Source organism: Chelon labrosus (assembly GCF_963514085.1).
Source record: "Chelon labrosus genome assembly, chromosome: 15".
Classification (NCBI taxonomy): Eukaryota; Metazoa; Chordata; class Actinopteri; order Mugiliformes; family Mugilidae; genus Chelon; species Chelon labrosus.
This window is the reverse complement of record NC_140348.1, coordinates 26,197,896-26,218,757: the sequence shown is the minus strand read 5'-3', so window position 1 is coordinate 26,218,757 and position 20,862 is coordinate 26,197,896. Positions and strand designations below refer to the sequence as shown.

The following is a 20,862-nucleotide window of genomic DNA, read 5'->3' as shown; positions in this document are numbered from 1 at the left end:
TAATTCCACGGACGTAATAAGGATAAGGGTGGGTGGGGGGGATCCCGAACAGCATTTGGATTAGAGTTGTGTATTTTGGGGCTTGGTTTGGTCTCCTTGCTTTCTCACATCTCCAAACGCAGTACTTTTTTTGTTTTTTTAAACTGTCAGCCTCAGCCAGAGTTGGGGTAAAAGGATGGAAAAGGGCGCACAGCAGCAGCCGCCCAAAAGCGCAGATAGTCCGGCCGAGGACATCTCCAAAATCGCCGACCAGGAGCTCCTAAAGTGGGGTAAAGACGAGCTGGTGCGGCGGCTGCGGAGGGCTGAGGCGGAGAAGAGGGGCGTCATCGTGGAGCACGGCAATCTGATGCGGGAGGTGAACCGGCGACTCCAGCAGCACCTGAACGAGATCCGGAGTTTGAAGGTGAGGTGGGTGGGAGATGGGAGGGGAGAGAAGACTCCGGGGAGCCAGGTTGTACCAGGGCCCCTGGGGTCAAGCCAGCAGGATGATGTAGGCAGGATCTGGATAAGAGGAAGCCTTTTTACAGACAGTGAGTTAAGGTCAAAATGGTCACTAAATACCCAGGAGTATAAAAATAATTAAAGCAGGAAGACAGATGCATGAGTGAGTCAGAAAAAGGGTGAAGTGCCTGGAATGTTCTGCACACAAGAATAAATGTTTGAGCTGATAATAATCTGATGAAAGCAACAATGACGCTGCTGCTATTTGCATTTTCCCCTCTTTTGTACAGTATATTATTATAAATTAAATATCTGTGGGAGTATCTGAAGACAGTAACTATAGCGCTGAAGAGCTGCAATGTATATTTTTAGAACCGATCTTTGTCAGGCCAGGCATTAAACGATTAATCAGTTAATGAGAAATAAATGGGTAGACAGTAATCATTAATCGCAGCTGCAGAGAGCTGACTGCTTGTGTTCTTGTATTTTGCTTGTTAAAGGCCTACAATGTCCCACAGATGAGCCCCACTCAATCAGACATTATAACACCCGTCACTCACACACACATACATCTGCATGTCTGTCTTTGTGAGGACAATCATTGACATAATGCATTCCCTAGCCCCATCCAAAATGTAGCCTAAATGCCTTGTTAAGAAGTGTCCTCCAATGTCAAATGTCCTCACTCCAGTGGTGTGAAACTCTAAACTGGTCCTCAGAATGACGGCTGTACAAGAGCACACACACACTTTCACACTGGAACAGTTTTTCACATTAGATATGGGCTTGTAATCCTAGTTTTTAATCAAGGTCTGTTTATTTAGAATCTCTTTGCATTACAGAACAAATGACAGTGAACCATTCTGTCTAGTCATGACAACACAACACTCCCTGGCCTTCAAGTACTGGACCACCAAGAAAAAAATAAATAAATAAACCCTTTAAATACAACCGTATACATTCACAATTTCCACAATGAGTACATACAATGTAATCCCTCTATTTGACGCTACTGTTACCACGGTGTGCTTCTCTTCCTCTCTCCCTTTCTCTGTGTCTATGTAAACCAGGACGTGAACCAGAAACTACAGGAGGACAACCAGGAGCTGCGGGACCTGTGCTGCTTCCTGGACGACGACCGGCAGAAGGGGAAGCGGGTGTCGCGGGAGTGGCAGCGCCTGGGCCGCTACAGCGCCGGCCTTATGAGGAAGGAGGTGGCCATCTACCTGCAGAAGCTGAAGGAGCTGGAGCAGCGGCAGGTGGATGTCATCCGGGAGAACCTGGAGCTCAAGGAGGTCTGCCTCATGCTGGAGGAAGAGAGGTCTGCGGCCGTGGCTGGAGGAGGTGGTGGTGGTGGTGGTGGGCAGGGAGGTCCCGGCTGCAGGAGCTCCATAGACAGTCAGAGCAGTCTGTCTCAGCTGGGTAGTGGCGTGCCGGCGCCTGGCCTCCTGCGGGACGTTGGGGATGGGAGCAGCACCTCAAGTGCAGGGAGCACGGATAGCCCCGATAACCCCCACCACAAACCCCCTCCTCTGGGCTCCAGTTCAAGCCCTGGTTCTGGATCCAGATATGTCTCCTCTGAGCAAACGAGAGACACGTGCGAATCCTCCGGCAGGAGGCACAGCGCCACACCAGAATACCACACCTTCCCCCAGGCCTGTCGCCCCCGCGGAGGGTCCCTCACCAACCTGGAGCCCCGTGGCCTTCGAGGACACAGCCCGGACAAACACAGCAAGTCACCCGCAAGGTTACCATGTGACTCCCACCACAAACCCTGCAGCTCTGACCTACTAATGCAGAAACAGCTATTGATGTCAGGGCAGGCGCCTATAGGCTATGGGAAGGGCTCAGCTAAGTCCAGCCCAGAACTGAGTAAAAGACACTGGCAGACGAACACTGCAGGGGGTGGCAGTGGGAGTCTGGAGGCCAAGCAGGCAGCGATGGGGACACCTGAGCACCTGAGGAAAGGGCGGGTGATTGTTGGGAGTCCAGAGTCCATGCGGCACCAACATCACTACCAGCACAGCCCTGGGCATGAGCATGGCAAAGGGAGGTACAACACTGGTTCTCCTGGCAGGGATGGAGGTCAGAGGAGGCCAGTGGGAGAGGAGATGGCCCCCCACCACCAGAGTCTGTACAACGGTAGGCACATGGTAACTCTTATCTTGTATTTTGATTCATTACTTCAGGAGATATACTGTAAATCTATGGCTGATTTAGTTACACTATAAGAACTGATTTTACCTTGTGTACCTCAAATCATTCTCAATATTTTTCAATCCAGATCTTATTCTTAAAATCCAGACATTGTCGTCTCTCACCTACACCAGATAGGAGCAAACTCAAAGTAAGTCGTATCAGTTGGCTACAGCAACTAATCCAGAAAGCTACTACACTGCAAATACTCAGGAGAGCACAATGGGCTTTAGTCAAGTTACTCATGCCAAGGTGGCATAGAGGCAACACACGCTAGAGAATACTTTTAAAATGCATTGCACCGATTTTGTAAAGACTTTTACCGAGGCTACCTGAAGTGTGCAATGTGCACTAGCAAATGACAAGACTCAATATTGGCAGATACTCAATATTAAATATCTCAGGTCAGGGATTTGGGGCAAAAACTACAAACGTGTTAAGTTGATTGTACCACAAGATCAACCAAGTTTGGTCCTGTATTGTTAGGAAAGTATCCCATCTGGTGGTAAGACCTCGAGTGGTTTGACTGATATTGGTTTGAGGACTTAATGTAAACTTGGTGTCAGGAGGATTCAGACATCTGGCGAGTCTTCATGACGATTGAGGAAAGTCCTGAAATGTTCTGGAAACATCTAGTAACTTGACCTTGTCTGAAGATTATCAAATGTGGTCCTGATTTATCTTTATACAGAAGTTCACTGTGGCAAAGCAAACCAAAACTACATGTGCTTTTCTGTGCTGTCATACTTATTTTGATTGACCAGTTTGTCCGGCATGTTTCAGTGCAGCCTTTTCCTCAGTGGACTTGATCAAGTTGGGAGTATTGAATCATGATCTCCTACTACCACCTCAACGAACATTCACATTGCACAATTTACAAATTTCTGTCTGACCGAGTAGAATTCTCCCATATATCAGACATGTTTAGTGACATGAGTTTGGTTCCTCTTCTTCTACTTGGATTTTTTTGCAGCTTAGACGCTAGCAACCTGCCTTTAAAATTGGGAAGGAAGAAGACATCTTGACGAGAGGTGGTTTTGGTTTATGGCAGACCTAAAATAAATACCTACAGAATATCAGGCTTGGCTGAAATGCCCCCCAAAAAAATGCCTAAATCCGCCTCGATATCAATCTCCTGATGCCGTTTGGTAAATCCCTATCAGGGTCTCTCTTTTATCTTTTGTCTGAAAAAGAAACGCAAGCAAGATTAAGGATCTTTTACCATCCAGTGTATTTCAGAGGCCCTAGAACGCTTCTTTTAACATCTGGGATCTGGTGACACTCCAACATATTTCCTGCATCCTGCTAACTTCTAGTAATTAGCTGCGGAATTTAGATTTTAAAAAACATTTATGTTTTGTAGCTGAGAACCAACCAGCACAATAATACTGTGCTGGTAAATGGCAGACAATCCAGTTTTTCTCGATGGCCAGATAAAGCTAAAAGCACTCTTGAAATTCTGCCAACGGCAGACTGCACACTGGAGGTCACACAACAGTAGTTGAGTCTGTATTTACTGCTGCATCACCGACTGTATCTGTATTTGATGCAGTTTGCTGAAACGTGAGCGTGTAGGTGCTATGCTGTGGTAGTCCAGCAGCAGTAATGATTTCCAGCGTGCTGAGTCGAAGTGCTCTATATTACAGCTGAGGCCATGGGAAATAGCTTTGAACCTTGGGTGAAGGCAGGATCCCTGACTCAGCTGTTACCGGGAAACAATAGTTGCTGGATGTACCGTAAGCTGAGCTGCTGCATTATTTTTCATACATCTCACTACCATACAGTACCAAGCATATGCATTTTAGTTGCACTTGCAGTTTATCACATGCCAGTTCTCCTTATCTTTTCTGCCCAAGAGTGGGATTTGCACTGGGAAGAGACTATATAGTGTTCAGCTGAGTAAAAGACACTGGAGCATAGTTTGGCTATAAATGGATTTATTGAGAACATCATTTGGACCTTCTGGTGACAGGAACATGGAAATTCATTTAGTTTATCATGCTCTGTCTCTGTCAGCAGCTCTCTTGGATACTGGGCTGTGTTCTCTCTGACATTACCTTGTCACTAGGGATGTCCCGATAAAGCTTTTTTTAGCTCCCAGATCCGATACCGATCTTTTGATATTCAGTATCAGCCGATCCGATCTTAATTAAACTAAATGTCCTGCCCTGGAGATTCATAAAGGCTTTTCTTGACTTACTTGGATTCTACTACCTCACATGTGCATGGTGCAATTTGATTAAGTCCAATAACTATTTTTGTCAAAGTTAATGTGGTGTGGAGAGGGTAGCTTGTACCTTAGCTTTTAAACACATTGTTCAGTGTTTGTTCTTGTTGCATATTCCTTTTAGTTTTTTGGCGAATCTAGTTGGTAGTACTACATAATAAACTCCAACTCAGGTGATTTTGGTTCTACTTCTTCTACTTTGACTTTTGGCAGCTTTGATGCTAAAAGGGATGTGGTTTTGGTTTATGGCAGGCCTTAAACTACAACTAACTACAAAAATCAGGCCTGACTGAACCCCAATATCGATCGGGACATCCCTAATTGATAATGCTTTTTTTCCATTTGATGTGGTGGACAAACCAACAGCGAGCATCAACAACATTACTTTGACCATGAATTAGGCTCTTTTTCGTGATAAATTGATGTGATAAAGTGACGACCAGGCTCATAGTCATACGTTGATCTTTGTTGCCTGTACATTTGTGTGTTTGTGTACTGGCAAATCATGCAAATGTGAGCACTTTGTAGTTTGTGGTGTTTGTTCTGTGCACCTGCCCAAGGACTACAAATGGAAAGTAGTTCATACCTATTTCTGGCACACAAATTCTCTCCCCATTTTGAGATTCATGCTTTTTTGTGTACTGTCCATTCTTACTATTACATTAGTGTTTAAAGATGGACATGAAACTACATGCTGCGATATCATTCACATCTACTGAATCTCCTCACACTCCACTACAGGAAGTTGTTACAGCTCATACGTGGTGAGTGGTCTGCATCTCATGAAGGCGACAGAGAGGTGATGATTCTGAAAACAGTTGCAGACTCACTTCTCAGGCTGAGCATTCAGAGTAGGGAGTCATCTAATGAGCACCCTGGACTCCCACTTTCCAATAAACGATACAGTGTGTGCGCATGCTACCGATGAGGACACCAGAGAAGAAATGTGTGTACATGCATGCATAAGTGTGTGTAGATACAGTATATGCATCTGTGTGCACTTGTTTAAACAGGCTGGCATGCTTATGTATTTTATATATTAGTGTGTTAGCAACTTTGTGCACACATCCTTAGCAACGCCTTTGATGCTTCCGTTGAGAGAGATGTTGGGCTCCAAATAAAACGAGGAGAATCTTCTGTTCTCATCCTCAGAAAGAACAAAGACTTTATCCCAAACCAACAGTCGTTTGTACTGGAGCCTGTTTGAGCCTAATTAGTTTTGCACACTAATTCTTCCCATTTAAATCAGCACAGATTCACCCTGGGCTGGCAGCAACACCAGCTAGGTTCAGAAAAGCTCTGCCATAGAAAGAAAACAGTAGAGACAGACTGTCCCACATGTGTTTTTACTCAAACTAGTGACAACACCAAATACATGTACATAGGTCTGTACTAAGCATAGACCATGTGAATAAAGATTGACAAAGACCGTTTGGAGGCCATCTTAGCAGTGCCTGACTTCTGACCAACCCAAAGATTAATTCACTAAACATCCCTTGAAAATGTTGGAGACCGCTCGGGGAGGTTCACTGCCTACTTTGGAAATCTCCATAGTTTACACTGGGATCTGCCCCCATGCCAGTGACTCAGTCTTCACTGTATCAGTTCCACAACATTAAGTAAGTGTAACTTACTGTTTAAAGCAAACTTAGTGACCCAATAGCAGCGCAACCTCACAAAAACAAGTTTTCATTTGATAAAGGTGACTTCTTCCACCTGTGTGAATATGGGCCTGTAAAATCTCCCAGGTGAGGTGGGGCGCACCCATTGCACGATGGAACAGAGACCTCAGTGGGAAGTAGCTACGGTCTGATTGGGTTCAGAAAAACCTACCTACTCAGAACTTAGGAACCGGGCAATATTGGGAACCGAGCAGGAACTCTACAGGAAACGCAACAGGCACATCAAGGAGGACTTGACGCAACAGATGAAGTGACAAACTACTGAGGAAAGACAAGACCTTATATACATGTGGAGCTAAGGGGGAAATGAGACACAGGTGAAACTGAAAACAATCACCTAGAACAGGGATGCCCAATAAGTCGATCGCAATCAACCGGTAGATGTTTTAGATGTTAGTCTATCATCTTTCCTCTCTATGGCATTTGACACTTGGTCGACATTCGGTACAACGACGGATTGACAGGAGGCCAGTTTGAGAACTTCCCATGCATGCTCAGTCAAATGTGCGCGATGCTGCAGAGCTAGTTGGCCTTCCAATTTATATTGATTAAAGAAGGGGAATAAAAATGAGTGCGAATGCTGGACCAAGTAAGAAACCAAAAATATATTTAAATGTATTTTTTTAATCTAGGTAGATCATTCTGACTTGGTCTGTGTAGAAGTAATTTGCAAGCCAAAAAAGTGTGGGTAGCCCTGACCTATAGTGAAGCTGACACAGGGTAAGGGATTGTACCACAATAAAACATCAAGAAAACCAAAAAATATTGAAAGCTCAGTCTCATGAAGAGAACAGAAAACCCAACAGCACTCTCATCTTTATTCTCAGTTATTTTCTCTGCAGCCAGTACTTCGCCACTGCTCTTCCTTGATCCCAGACTCATCTCCTGCCTTCACTTCATCCATCTCCTCCACCTCTCATTCATTCTACTTTAATTTCCTTTCCGCTAACATCTATCTGCCCAGTGACTCTAGAATATACCAGCAGCATGCAACACCAGTCTTTTAAAAGCAGCTCTCCACCTCTTGCTGCTGCCCTGTACACAGCGGGTGTAAATCTTCATTAAGCGGCCTCCATCAAAGCCCATCCCTTTACAAATTGAGGTCATTAACTGCAATGGTCTCTCAGCGCTGCAGCCTTAGTACACTAAATAATTGAAAAGGCACTGTGTGATTTTCCACCCTTTATAGCTGTGCTGCTAGTATCAATACATGCCGTTTCCAGAGTTAATGTGCAGCTCAAGTGGTCTGCTGGGGCTCCAAGTGTCCGAGACACTATAAGCATGAAAATGAATTCTTGTGCAGTATTTTATGAAACAGAAACATTGGAAGTAATGAAATGTGATACATATGTTGTGCTGCGTGGAGAGGAGGTAGAACCTAAATGCACAGACACAAGGGGAGGCAGAAGCAGGAAACAAACGAAATTCAATGAAATTTATAAAAATCTGGTATAGAAACTGTCTAGGGCCTGTAAGGTAAAAATACAAGGATAAACAAGACTACATCCACAAGCAGGAAACTCAGAGGTAACTCAACAGATGACTTGACAAAGCGAAGGACGGGACTATATAAACACACACAGGCTGGTTGGTTGACGAGACACAGGTGAAACTAACGAGGGCGGAGCACACAAGGAGAAACCAATCATAATCAGAGGGAGAAACACAGACAGGAAGTAAAGCAGGACATGAAACAGCAAGGAACAGCACAAGGTGTTGACCTGGCCTCCAAATTCACTAGATCCCAAACTGATCAAGTATCTGTGGGATGATCCACAGAGGTCCCTCCCCTCAAAGGCCCCCCACTAACAACATCCTGTTGCCAGACACCACAGGACACCCTCAGAAGGCCCATGTCCATTCTCTGATGAGTCACCACAAGGGAGACCTACACAGTATGAGGAAGGTGGTCGTAATCGGTGTAAGTGTAACCTACTCAGCATTGTGTTTGCATAACCATCAGTCATTCAGTCGCTGAAAGGTAAAAAAAATAAAAATAAATGACGGAATCATTCTCCATTCATGATGAACACTGGGATTTTTGTAGTTTCATGCTTTGAATAAATCTCTCTCACACACACACACAGCGACACACACACCAACACAGGGCTTAAGGGCTTCATGTAACAAGCTTGTGCTGTTCAGATAAGCCTATTTAGCCTGTGCTGGCCTAATTGAATTAGACTAGCTCTGAAATGAGTGAGATTTGTGTGTCTGTGTGTGTGTGCGCACACATCAGTGCAGCATGAACTCAGGCTGCTTTGGTGTCAAACTGGAATGTAATTTGCGTCCCCCAGAGATCCTAACAGACAGCAGGAGCTGGAGCGCGGCGGTGCAGCTCTGCGTTCGTCCATCTAAACGCTGACATTTTCCATCCCGTGGTTCTCTCATCTTTCCAGCTCCTGTCATTTCCCCACGTTCTCTGTAAATCAGCACAATTTCTTTTTATTTCCCATAACTCTCTTGATGAAAGTCCGTCTTCTGTCTCTGGATTCCGTTTCCCTTCTGTGTGGTGACTGGCCAACTGGCAGTTAAGATTTCTGGTTATGAAGCGTTACCATGACGTACAGTACATCCAGCAGTCTTTAGAGTAATAGTAGATAGAAATAGAAGCAATAACAGAGTACATATGCGGTTAGAGCATTTTAGAAATTGTGCATTAGAAGCTGATTTCACACCGTTACCAAAGTTTCCAGTTGTGTTGGTCTATTGGCTATCACAGTTCAAGACAGTGGTTTGTAGAGTGGTAGCCTTAATAGTTTGGGATGATCTTTTGATATTCATGCAAGTCCTGATCTGATCTTACTGGATTCAGTCCAATAAATCTTTCTGTCAAAGTTAATGTAGTGTGGAGAGGGTAGCTGGTACCTTGTGTTCTCTACTCCAGAAATGTTCTGGTCATCCAACGCTGCCATAAACTCCCTAACCCTCTCTGGAAGATTTGTCTCTAGTATTTACCCTATGTTGCATTGGCAAGTTTAGCTGTTGCTGATTGGAAGCCAATGAGGGATCGTAACCTTGTCCCTGCACTAGTGATTCTCGACGGTCAAGGGTGCTCCTCCTGCTGGGGTCAGCCCTAAATCGACTTCTGACTGGTTGAAAAGGGTCTCATTTTATGACTGTGGGCTTCTTCAGGTCTATGGGTCAGTATATCCAGGACACAAGTGGCTCTGAATGAGGCCTGTGCTGTATCACTTTTTATTTTTTATATATAAATTTGTATTTCAAGCACATGGACCAATTATCAAATTGCTGCTCTTTCCCACTGTGACTGCTTAGTAAGTGACTAAATGAATCGATGGAGCATCACGGTGCATTAATGTTCCTTGGTTGTGCTCGGGTCTCTTTTCTAAAAATGAATATAAATTTTGGTTGGGTACTTATCGCTGAATCCCATGTACCTATGAAACGCTTCTAGTTATTTATTGTATTTTTTTTTCAATTTATACTCATTTTGACTGTTCGTTCCCTTACCTCTTCATTGTCATTTTGAATCTTTCAATAGTCATTTTGCAATTGTTTGTGGTCATTTTGAATCCTTCTGAGATCATTTTTAGTCTTTGTGTGTCCATTTTGTGTCTGTTTTTGGTCATTTTGCATTTATTTTAATTTGTGGAATTTCTGAGAGTCTTAATGTCTTCGAATTGCTCTAATCCAGCCTTTCTCAAACTGTGGTACGCGTACCACTAGTGGTACGCGGGCTCCCTCTAGTGGTACGCAAAATAATACTTATACTAAAATAAAATAAAATACATTTAAAAGGTGAAACACGATTTAATATATGAGAATGTATGAAAAAAAAAACTATCAACCGATGACAAAAAATGGAAGGAAATTAAGACAATAAATAAGTTAATAATTTTAAAAATCCGCAAGTGTTTCTGGGTAACGTTAGCCGATATATGTAATATTCCCGCCGTTACAGGCGCCGTTTGTAGCTGGGCTGTGATGGGAAGATGGTTTAGTTACCGTAATAACAAGGACTTTAAAAATGAAGCGTACGACAAAACTATTGTCGTGGCTTAAATCAAAGACAGACGTGCAACAGGAGATAACAACAACCGTAGAGGAGGACGTGTGTGAGCCGAGCACAAGCGCGAACAGTGATGCCAGTACCAGCACCACAACATCTGCTACTGTTAGCAAAAAACGCAGTGCATTTTAATTGATTTTTTTATTTAAGTAAAGTTTATGATTTTCCAATTTTAAACACAGTGTTCCATCTGTGTATGATTGTTACCGTGGCCAACAATATTAAATAAACTTGTTAAATAAAACTTTTAAAATGTTTTTCATGAAAACTTTGGCCTACTCCGCTACTGTACTTTAATGTTGGTCATTAGGTGGTACTTGGAGAGCCAAGTATTTTCTCAGGTGGTACCAAGTGTAAAAAGTTTGAGAACCACTGCTCTAATCTTTGTATTTGGGACAATTTGTGTAGTTTCTAGTCATTTGATGTGTCTTTAGGACATTTTAATTTTATTGTGATCTGTTTTTTGTGGCCACTTTGAATCTGTTGATGATCAGTGATCATTTTGCATTTTTCTAAAGTGATCTCTTCATCAGCTGTATAATTGACTTCCTAATGCTAAACCTTCTGACCACAAACAGTTCACCTAAATCACTGGGCCTCTGGGCCACTATTCTGCCACATCTCTGCTGCAAGATTAAATCTTAAAGATTCTCCATGCAATGCTCCCTAAAAAATAAAAGCTCATCTCTGACTCCAATAATAAGTTTATCAGGAATCCTGATTTCCGTGGACATTAGTATAAAAAGAGGTGCTCATGAAAGCCTCTCTTTCTGGATGCCATTGGTTTTATTTCAGCCTGTTGCCTACAAATCCTGTGAAGCAGCAATTATCTCAAGAGCAGGTAGATAGTAAGATCACCAAAATGTTCAGATTTATTGTAGAAATACGGGTCATTACGGCCTCCTGTCTAAAACTGCAGGATTTGTGTCTCTTACATCACAGTATCAGTTTTACAGGTGATTTGGGAAATGAGAACGGCCTCTTTTGTCCTTGTTCATCTGTTAATGGAGCCAGAGTTAAACAGGCTGAATCCTCTCCAATGACCCGTCTCGATTACTGTTATTACTGACTTTAAAGTCTGAGGGAGATGCAGCGTGTCCATCTATGTTCACACACTGAAAGTAGCACACGGCTGCATAGTTCCCCTCCAAATTAAATCTTTGCTGTGTGTGAGGGTTTTTACAGTTTTGGTGCCGTGTTCGTTTAGCAGGGTCAGGTACGGTGTCGCCTGCTACAGATGGCCATGCATGCGTGTTTGCATGTCTATTGTGTTTCATCATTGCTGTAGGTGCAAATTAAAATGCAGGAGTTTTTGTGAGGCTCAGCTGCTTGGGGTCACAATGATGTGCACACATACACACAGGGAGCGCATATACTAGGCTGCTGCTGCTGCTGCTTCTATTAATAAACTTACTAATTAAAGCCATGTTCTTGTGGATACCTCCAGCTTTCAGGCTGCCACTAAAATAAATGTGAACCCAAACTTATTCACAGATGACGCTATGACCATTTGAACTACCTAAGCTAGTACTTAAAAGGTGACATGTAAAATGCTTACAGCACTTAGTCATTTGCATATTAAGCTGAAATTATCACCACAAACAGTTGGACAGCTACCTGTGATAACGGAGGGAGAGGGTTTATACTCCTCATTAGGATCATTGGAACATAGGGTAGAGTACGCTTCTGTCCATCACCCAAATGATTTGAATTGGTCGGCAGATCTTTGCTGGAGCATAGTCTGTTCAAATCAGTTCCCCGACTCCAGACCAACTTGCTGTGGGTGGGGGAACTCAGGTTCCAGGCTTCCAGGCTAGTAAGACACAGGTCCTCACCTAAATTACATCTTCCAGTACAAACAAATAATGTTGACAGATAATTAAAGCCTATAAAAACCATTGGGGATGGGCTCAGGATGGATTCAAACTGAAAAACGTATTACGGCACCCTAACCCTAAGCGCCTATGAAGCCTTTTAATGTGAAAGATCTCTGCATTAAATGTTGAGTGTCATCGATTGAAGTGTCATAACGGTGGAAGGAAGCACAAAATTGACTTGAACACCGTGTAAACATAAAGTGAGACCGCATCAAACGCAGATTAAACCTTAGAAGACAGAGGAAGTTAGAAACATGACCCGTCTCTTATGTAACACTAACAACGGCACAGTTCTTCTTGCAGATGATGCAGACAATGCCCCAAACAGATATTTGAGAAATCATCCTTATTGTGATTATTTAAAGCAGCGCCTGGGACTGTTTGCTAAACAGCAGATGATGTGATGTTCAAAGACGTCATCCATCGTCCAAAAATTACATTTGAGGAACTTCAGTGAGCAATAAGACTAGCTTCGCTCCAGGGGCTTTAGCAGTGACATAAAAGTGTGCGAGACAAACACTTGAACCATGGCGAACACTTCAGACTGGGACTGTTATTTGAACACAGTGGCAAGTGGAAAATGAGTTGTGTGAATTATGATGCAAAAAATAATTTAGCCTGATGCCGCCGGAGACTCAGTTCTTCTCAGTTGCATGTGTTTAATCCTGTCTGGTCTCAATTTGTTGATAGTTTGACTTAGTTTCTCCATCATGAAACTTAAATCCGATCTCTTCTCGTGTCCACTACGCCACGTGTTCCCTCATCCGTCAGTGTTCTGGATGAGGGTCCAGCAGATCACTGGCTTTTACCCTAGCCTGGGCTCCCTTTTGGGAAATGGGGATAGCGGTCGGATTGGAACGGACAATCACGACCCTCGATGCTGGCTAAGCCCCTACAATCTGTTCCCCCAGCTAGTGACAACTGGTGTGTCTGCGTAAGCATTTCATAAGAAAATCAGATATCAAATTTAAATGTGTGAGCCTCCATCCAACTAATGCCACTTTTGGATTGAATCTAATGAAAGGGAGGGCTGCGGGACGACTAACAATGTGTCTGACGCAACCTGGCAGGATGACGCAGGCTGTGTGTGTTGAAAGAGCAGTGAGTATTAGCATCGGAGGAGTCTCAAAAAAGCTGAAGGTCGCTGCGTCTTTCACCGATCGCTTTGAGTAACTTCGATTGAAGTGCACACATCACTCCCTCCATTTTCTTCACTGTGTGATCTCTACCTCTCTTTCACTTCTTTTTTTTTCTGTCAGTGAATTTCAAGGTTCTTTAACTTTCCTACGTGCACATACTGTGTACAACAAATGCAAACGAGAATAGCATTTTGCAAGATGATGCAGTGGCCTTAGAGCTGCAGGATAAGTTATGATCCCAAGAGACAAGTGTAAAAGACAGGTGTGAGTTGGTCTGGTTCACATGTGTCCACATTCCTTTGTTGGTGTCAGTATATATAGGTTTTACAGTTGACAGGTATCTGTCTGTTTACATGTAACCCACTGCATGACTATCCACTGTTAGTCTGAGAAACTCAGCTGATTGCCTCCTAGTAATAAAAACACACCGCCGTAGTAATGTATACTATGTCTCGTCTGAGTTTACAGCATGTAGAACACAAATCAGTGGAGGATTTTCAGTGACTGTGTTCTGTGGTGTTATTCTGAGCCCAGGAACTTGATGCAGCTGTCTTTACCTCCACATCCAAGACTTAAACACTCCTGCATTGGATCATTGTGTGGCCTGCTGGAGCCTCAGAGATGCACTCACAAACACAGAGTATTTGCATATCAGTGACATGCAGCAAGGTTTGTGGGTGGTGAGGCACTGACTCTCTCAGAGTCCGATTAACAACTTTGAACCCAATGGAATGACGTCAATTCACCATTCAGTAGTCAAAATTTAAGTCAAAGTCAACTTTATTGTCAATTCTGCCATATTTATGAGCGCACATTTGCCATTGTAGTTGCACAATTCATGCATCGTCAACACAAATCAGAGAACTCAGTGTGCAAAGAAACTAAAAGAAAAACGTATTTCAGTTTTGACAAAAAAACTAATGAGAATACACAAAATTTAAAACCAAATCTAGACCTTAATCAATATATTGAGTTGTTAAAGCTTTATATTCTGATGATTTGATCCATTTGAATACAGAGTGTTTAACAAAAGCTCTTCCGTTATTTGAGGGTTAGGGATTTTTAAGCTTAGATATATGATCTTCCATTTTTGGCATTCAGTCAGAGAAATAATGAAGACTCAGAAGAGCAACAGCATGAACTGGTGGCTCACTAGCGCCCTCTTCCATGAGGCAGAAGCACTGGCTGCCTAACCTCATGCTTTTTCATGCAGTTTAATGTCAGATCAGCTAGACTAAATATGTCACAAACATTCATGGAATACATTACCTAGACTATGGAAAGTTAGTACACATGTCAACACACCTTAAACATCCCTCCTTGTCTTTCTGTCAGTCAGCTCTTCTTCTAAGTGTGTAAGTTATTCTACTGTCAGTGCAGACGAATACGCTGCATTCACGATTGAACAGAAGCGGTTGCTCACAAACATAATTACAGTTTTTCTTTCATAAAGGCAGATGCAACCACTCACATTCACGCGCACTTCTTCACCATTAGGTAAAATGAACACATTAAGGGCCCAATCACGGCACGCAGAGCAAGGAAGCTCGCAAATAATAAAGGGAAATAAAGCCTGGAAGTGTCTTTTTGTTGTTGCTAGGCAACTGAACCCCAGAGTAAGTTGTCAAACACGAGTTCTTACATGTCCTCACTACCTCAACGTCTCTAACATCTACCGGAGTGTGGCCATTTTCAGCTTCATAGCGTGAGCAGGAACATAATTTCAACTAGATTGTCAGTTCCTGTCACATCTGCAGAGCATTTTAACGTCTTTCTGCTCATTATTTTTGTTTTATGTCCCGGCTGATAGACCACAGACCAAATCAGAGCTAACAGGAAAAGTAAATGTTGGACTCCCTTTCTTCTTGTCTTTTGATCAAGAACGGCTCTAAAATGCAAATGACGGTCTGAAGTTAGGAAAAAATAATAAACCAAAGGCTACTTACGTGCCTGCAAGCTAGATCCTTGACCTGTTAACATAAACAGAGCACAAACATCTCTATGTTATTCTAAAGAAATACATGTAATATGCATCAGTCTCTGACTATCACACCAGACTCTCAGTTTCATCCACAGCCTGTCAGTGTCCACCATGAATTCTCTGTCTGCACATCTGACGTATTTCACTGTGATTAAACTGCCCTCTGCAGATTAGTCATGAATTTACTGCATGTCTTATTTATTGCGTTGAGTTTTTTACTTGCTCAAAAGTGCTTGTGGGGAAAAAAAATATATAGTTACTGAGGTTCTTAAATTTAATTTTGTTTCATTGCTTCTTTTGGTTCTTGATACACTTGCTTCACCTTTCAAATTGTCTCAACGTTCAGCATGAACGCACAAGAAACTGAAGAGAATGGTCCCAGTTAAGCATGAACCTAAGTCAGTGTCTGACTCATATTTAGGCAGTGCAAGTTGCCAGTTGCAGTTATTGAGCACTGATTTTGTTAATTAAATTATATGTATTTAGGGCCAATTAAGAATCTGAATTGTCTCAAGATGCTTTGCAAAATAACGAGCCTGAAATCCCAAATGGGAAGGGAAAACTCACTTTTACCAGGAAGAGGGAAGGGTTCGATTCTCAGGGATTTTCTGTGTGGAGGTTGCATGGTCTCCACCATGCTTGCGTGGGTTTCCTCTGGGTACTCCGGTTTCCTCCCACCATCATCAAAAAACATGGGCGCTAACCCTAACCCTCCATCCGACCATGTAATTTATTTTTTACTCTATGTGGCTGATCAGTGTATATATAATGCAGTAAATATGGATATGTAGATATATGGGTATTTGGATGAAATTATACAAGTTTATAGAAATACTATATAAAATATCAGAGATAATTAAGATACATAATTTGTACTATGTATAATGTAGGATGTGCTTGTGTGTGGACTAGATTTGCCAGCAGTTGACAGTTGAGTGCTTGAGAGCAGAAGGAGTAAGGCCAGCATCTTGGTTAGCTGACTCTTTCTGAAATGGGACATTCCTACATTTTCTTAGGTTGGTGGATAAAACAGGTGTACTTTACAAATAAATAAATAAATAAATAGATTTGTTTGCAGTTTTTATCTGTACGACACATAATGAACTCTAAGAGAAAGTGGGACAGGGAAGAAGTAGAGGAGCCTTGGAATATTTGGCAGGAGAAGTTCTTAAGCGTTGACCCGCAGGCCTGATGGATTACAGGATGATACAGCACCGTGAATTCGGGGGCGCACAAGCACACACAATAACACACAATGGATAGAAAGTCAGGGAGGTGCGCAAAGGTCTCTGGCAAAGTTCGGCCGAAGTTTGGCAGCGTGTGTGAGGCCGTGCCATCCCGGGCTACATGTGCAAATGTGCGGGAGCGTGCATCAGCTTGTGTAATATAAGCTTTTGTCTGTGTGTCTGTGTGTTTGTGTGTGTGTGATCAGAGGTCCTGTGTTAACGACAGGCCTCCTAACTAGGCCAACAGCTGCTATCCCTGGCAATCCATCTCCAGTCAGCTTTGAAGCCCCCTCCCTCTTTTATTTTCTGCCTCTATTATTTCAACATTTTGCATATTAATACACCTTATATTCTAGCACACTGACCAACACACACACACTCGCATGTATTTAAAATCTCTTTGTAGAAGCCAGCGTATGAAAAAAAACATAAGTGTCCAGGTGTCGGCTCCAGGCCAGGTGATGTATTCAAATAAATGCAGCCTATTCGCATATTCTCTCTCTCTCCCTCTCTCTCTCTCTCTCTTTATGTGTGTGTGTGTGTGTGTGTGTGTGCAAAGCTGCGTGGGTGGTTATAATTGTGCAAAGCAGAAATTAGACTTCGTTTGAATTCAGAAAAGACGCTGCCCTGTCCCTCTACCACCTCGTGTGTGTGTGAGTGTGTGGCTTCTTGTGCAGCTATCTTTTTGAGGACCAGTTTGAGTTTCACACCATCCAAGTGAGGACATTTGTGCAAGTGGTTTTAAGATAGAAGGTATAATAAGGTTATGGTTAGGATAAGCTTAAGGGCCTGGGAAAGTGAATGAATGTCCTCACTTAGCTAGCCATACAAACATTATGTGCTTGTATGTACAGCAATCTTTCTGGGGACCAGTTTCAGCTTTACACCATCGAAGGGAGGACATTTGTGCAAAGTGAGGACATATAGGCCGGTCCTTGCTTTGTTACAAATCTGTAAGAGACTTAGCTGAGACAGCAAAGGTTAGGGAAAGGGAACAGGGAAATCCTTAGATCAGTGAATGTCCTCACATCGTGTCTGTTCTTGTACAACTATCTTTCTGGGGACCAGTTTCAGCTTTACACCATCGGAGGACATTTGTGCAAATTGAGGACATATAGGCTGGTCCTCGCTTCTTTACAAGTCTGTTTGAGGGTTAAGACTTGGTTTTAAGGTAAAGGGAACTATTAGGTTCTTGATTAGAGTTAAGACTTAGTTGAGTTGGCAAGAGTTAGCATAATAGGGGAACAGGGAAATCATTATCAGTGAATGTCCTCACAAAGATGGCCATACAACCATCTGTGTGTGTGTGACTGTCCTTTGATGGTGGACAGAAGGATAGTTTTCATGTTCAAAGCGATCCCCCATCTCTGTCCTCTGCACACGAGCTTTCCTTAAAAAAAAATAAATAAATAAAATAGAAAATGAAATTGTTGCACCTCTACTGGCCTTACAGTGGAAGTGCAGGTGTCTTTGGCTTGTGCTTTATCACCTTAACCAGGCACACCTGCAAAGATGTGAATAGAGGGCACTGATGAAGAGGCCTAAGACGACCACTTTTCAGCTGCAGAGGCTCACCATGTCGCCTTTTTCTTTTTCAATGAAAAAAAAAACAAAAACGTATTTTTAGAAGAAGTCTCCACTTTATGTTGCATCCCTGGAGCCGGGCCGTAACAGAAATCAACGCTGAAAACTAACACACACTTACACACTATTTCCCTCTTCTTCTTCCCCTTCCTCCATCACTCTCCCTGACACACTGATGTGCGTTGAAGCGAAGCAGAGCACACAGCTGTGAACCGACCCAGAGGCCTGTCCTCTCTCTCTCTCTCTCTGTGTGTCTCTGACAGCCTGGACCACTGGGACACAACCAGAGGAGTAAGCAGGTCAACGTGAGAACGAGGACAGTCTCGGTGTAGGATAGATAAAACGGAGACAGGGAGGGAGGAGTGGAGTAGCACAAGTGAATCCAAAGAACTGTCGGGTTTTTACTCTTTAATTAGAATATTAATCACCCCCGCGCACACGGACACACTGAGCGGGTTATCTGTGTTTGAGGCTTGATCGACGACCACGGTCAGCGGTCAGCCTTGCTCCCTCCCCACAGCTGCTGTGCCACATGCTCACTTGGAGTGGTGCAGCACACGACAGCAGACCGCTAGTTTCACTCTGCTAAACTGTCGGAAATTGCAGGTTGGCAGCATGAGTCTGATGTGAACAAAGCCTGTTTGCGCTGGTACACGCCGCCAGATTGCGTTGAGTTTTTTAATATTCTACCAGCTTTGACTGTTGGAGTAGCGTCAAGGTTTGGGATTTTATAGTGTCGGGATGTCCCAATCCGTACCGATCCAATCATTTTAAAAATACCTGGATCGGTATCAGGCTTCGGCCAAGCCTGATCTTTTGTAGTTATCTATCTATCTATCTTACAGTATCGTCCTTTCTACTAATTGTCCATGTATTTCCAGCATGTTGACCGTGAAAGAGGTGTTTGTGTCGTGTGTATGATGATGAGAAGTCACCTTCTAACCTCATCAAACTGACATCCTCGTCTTAGACGCCCTCCCTCTGTGGTTATGAAAAAAGAGCCGCTGGCAGTGATTTACATTACAGCTCCTTCTTCTTCCTTCAGTCACTATAATTGCGTGTCTGGTTGGCAGTGACAGTATTTGGTGTGACCGCCTCATCCTTCAGAATCATACACAAGAAAAGTCAGAGCTGAAAGTCTGATTTCACCGTCATTATAGCACAGAGTAGCTTATTGGCGTCGGTGGCTTTGAAGCTTCTAAGAATTTTTAAAATCCTTTTTTTTTTTTTTTAATGATTGCAGCTAGAACAGATTCAGACAGATTGACATATCTGTGGTGACTGTCACAAAATGAAAGAAGAGCAGAGGATGATGGGTAACGTGCTATTACCCATCATCCTCTCATCATGCCATGCCAGTGGCTGCCCATCCATGACAGGACTCGAGGAGGATTGGCAGGGAGAGAGCGAGGATGTTTCATACAGCACTTTAGACTGAAGCCACACACTCTGCTGCCAGCTCCTGATTATTTCTGTGCATTTTCTCTCTTTTCTTTCCAGCTCTGATATCTGCCGGATGCTGCACCAACTCTTGTAGGAGTGTAAAGCTTTGGGACAGGTGAGTCACACTGAGTCACACACCACACATAACTGTAGAATGAAGAACAAATGCTGGAAAGAATGACAACTTCTCAGAAACCCTTCAACAGAAACCCTCAAACACAACGTTTAAACACAACACTTATCGCTTTGCAATGTCAAATATTATCTCTTCTTTTAGCTTCAGTTTTGATCCGTACCAACCTCAGAAAAAATAATCTGTCTCTTTAGCTGCTAAATGCTTCAGTTTGTTCTCCAGTTAAGTGTCGTGGGCGTTGAAATCCATTCAATAATCTGAAATACTGTGTGTAATACCGAGGAGACTGCAGAGTTGAGTGATAATGATGTTGGGTTTCTCACCATCAGAGACACATTTCGCGTCATAATCACAAACATATTGCTTAGTCTGCCTTTCATTTCAGATTAAACTTGTGAGTATTGTCAGATTAAATGTGTGGTAGGACCATGTGTTTGGAAATACTGAGCTTGTATCCACCGCCACAAGTTATCTTTAAGTTCCCCTTCAAAAAAAATTGCGGCATTTGGGAACATTTGTGGATTTTATGATTTAAAAAGGCTTCTTACAGTCACCTGAATGGATTTTTGATTTCGATTCACAAGGTCCCTATTCGATTTAATTTGATTAAATCAATTCATTCAGAGATATTTCAACAATTTCACTTAGTTATGAAAAAGATTTTCACAAAATTAACGTCGTCCAGAGATTTGTGGTATTTTCTCAATATTTTCCTTCTAGTTTTTCCATGTGTCTTAGCTTTTGTGCAGCTCTTCTCTGTCATCGTACTTTTTAAATACAATCAGCTTTCAGACCTGACGGTGCTGTCAGAGTTGTAGCTGCTGTCTTGGTTTGGCTCTCCCTCACACCGCAATGAGATTTCTAACAACAAGATGCAGGACATGGCGTGTATTATTAAAA

At 42.9% G+C, this 20,862-nt stretch overlaps 1 protein-coding gene across 1 annotated transcript; it reads left to right on the top strand.

The window, feature by feature from the left end:
* Positions 1-175: 175 nt before the first annotated feature.
* On the top strand, positions 176-20,058 carry LOC311500422 (uncharacterized protein; the record flags this gene model as incomplete). The annotated part of the gene is made up of 3 exons (XM_084561820.1): positions 176-403; positions 1,512-2,583; positions 19,887-20,058. The coding sequence occupies 3 exons, from the start codon at positions 176-178 to the stop codon at positions 19,946-19,948; spliced, it is 1,362 nt and encodes a 453-aa protein (XP_084417946.1). The 3' UTR covers positions 19,949-20,058.
* Positions 20,059-20,862: the final 804 nt, after the last annotated feature.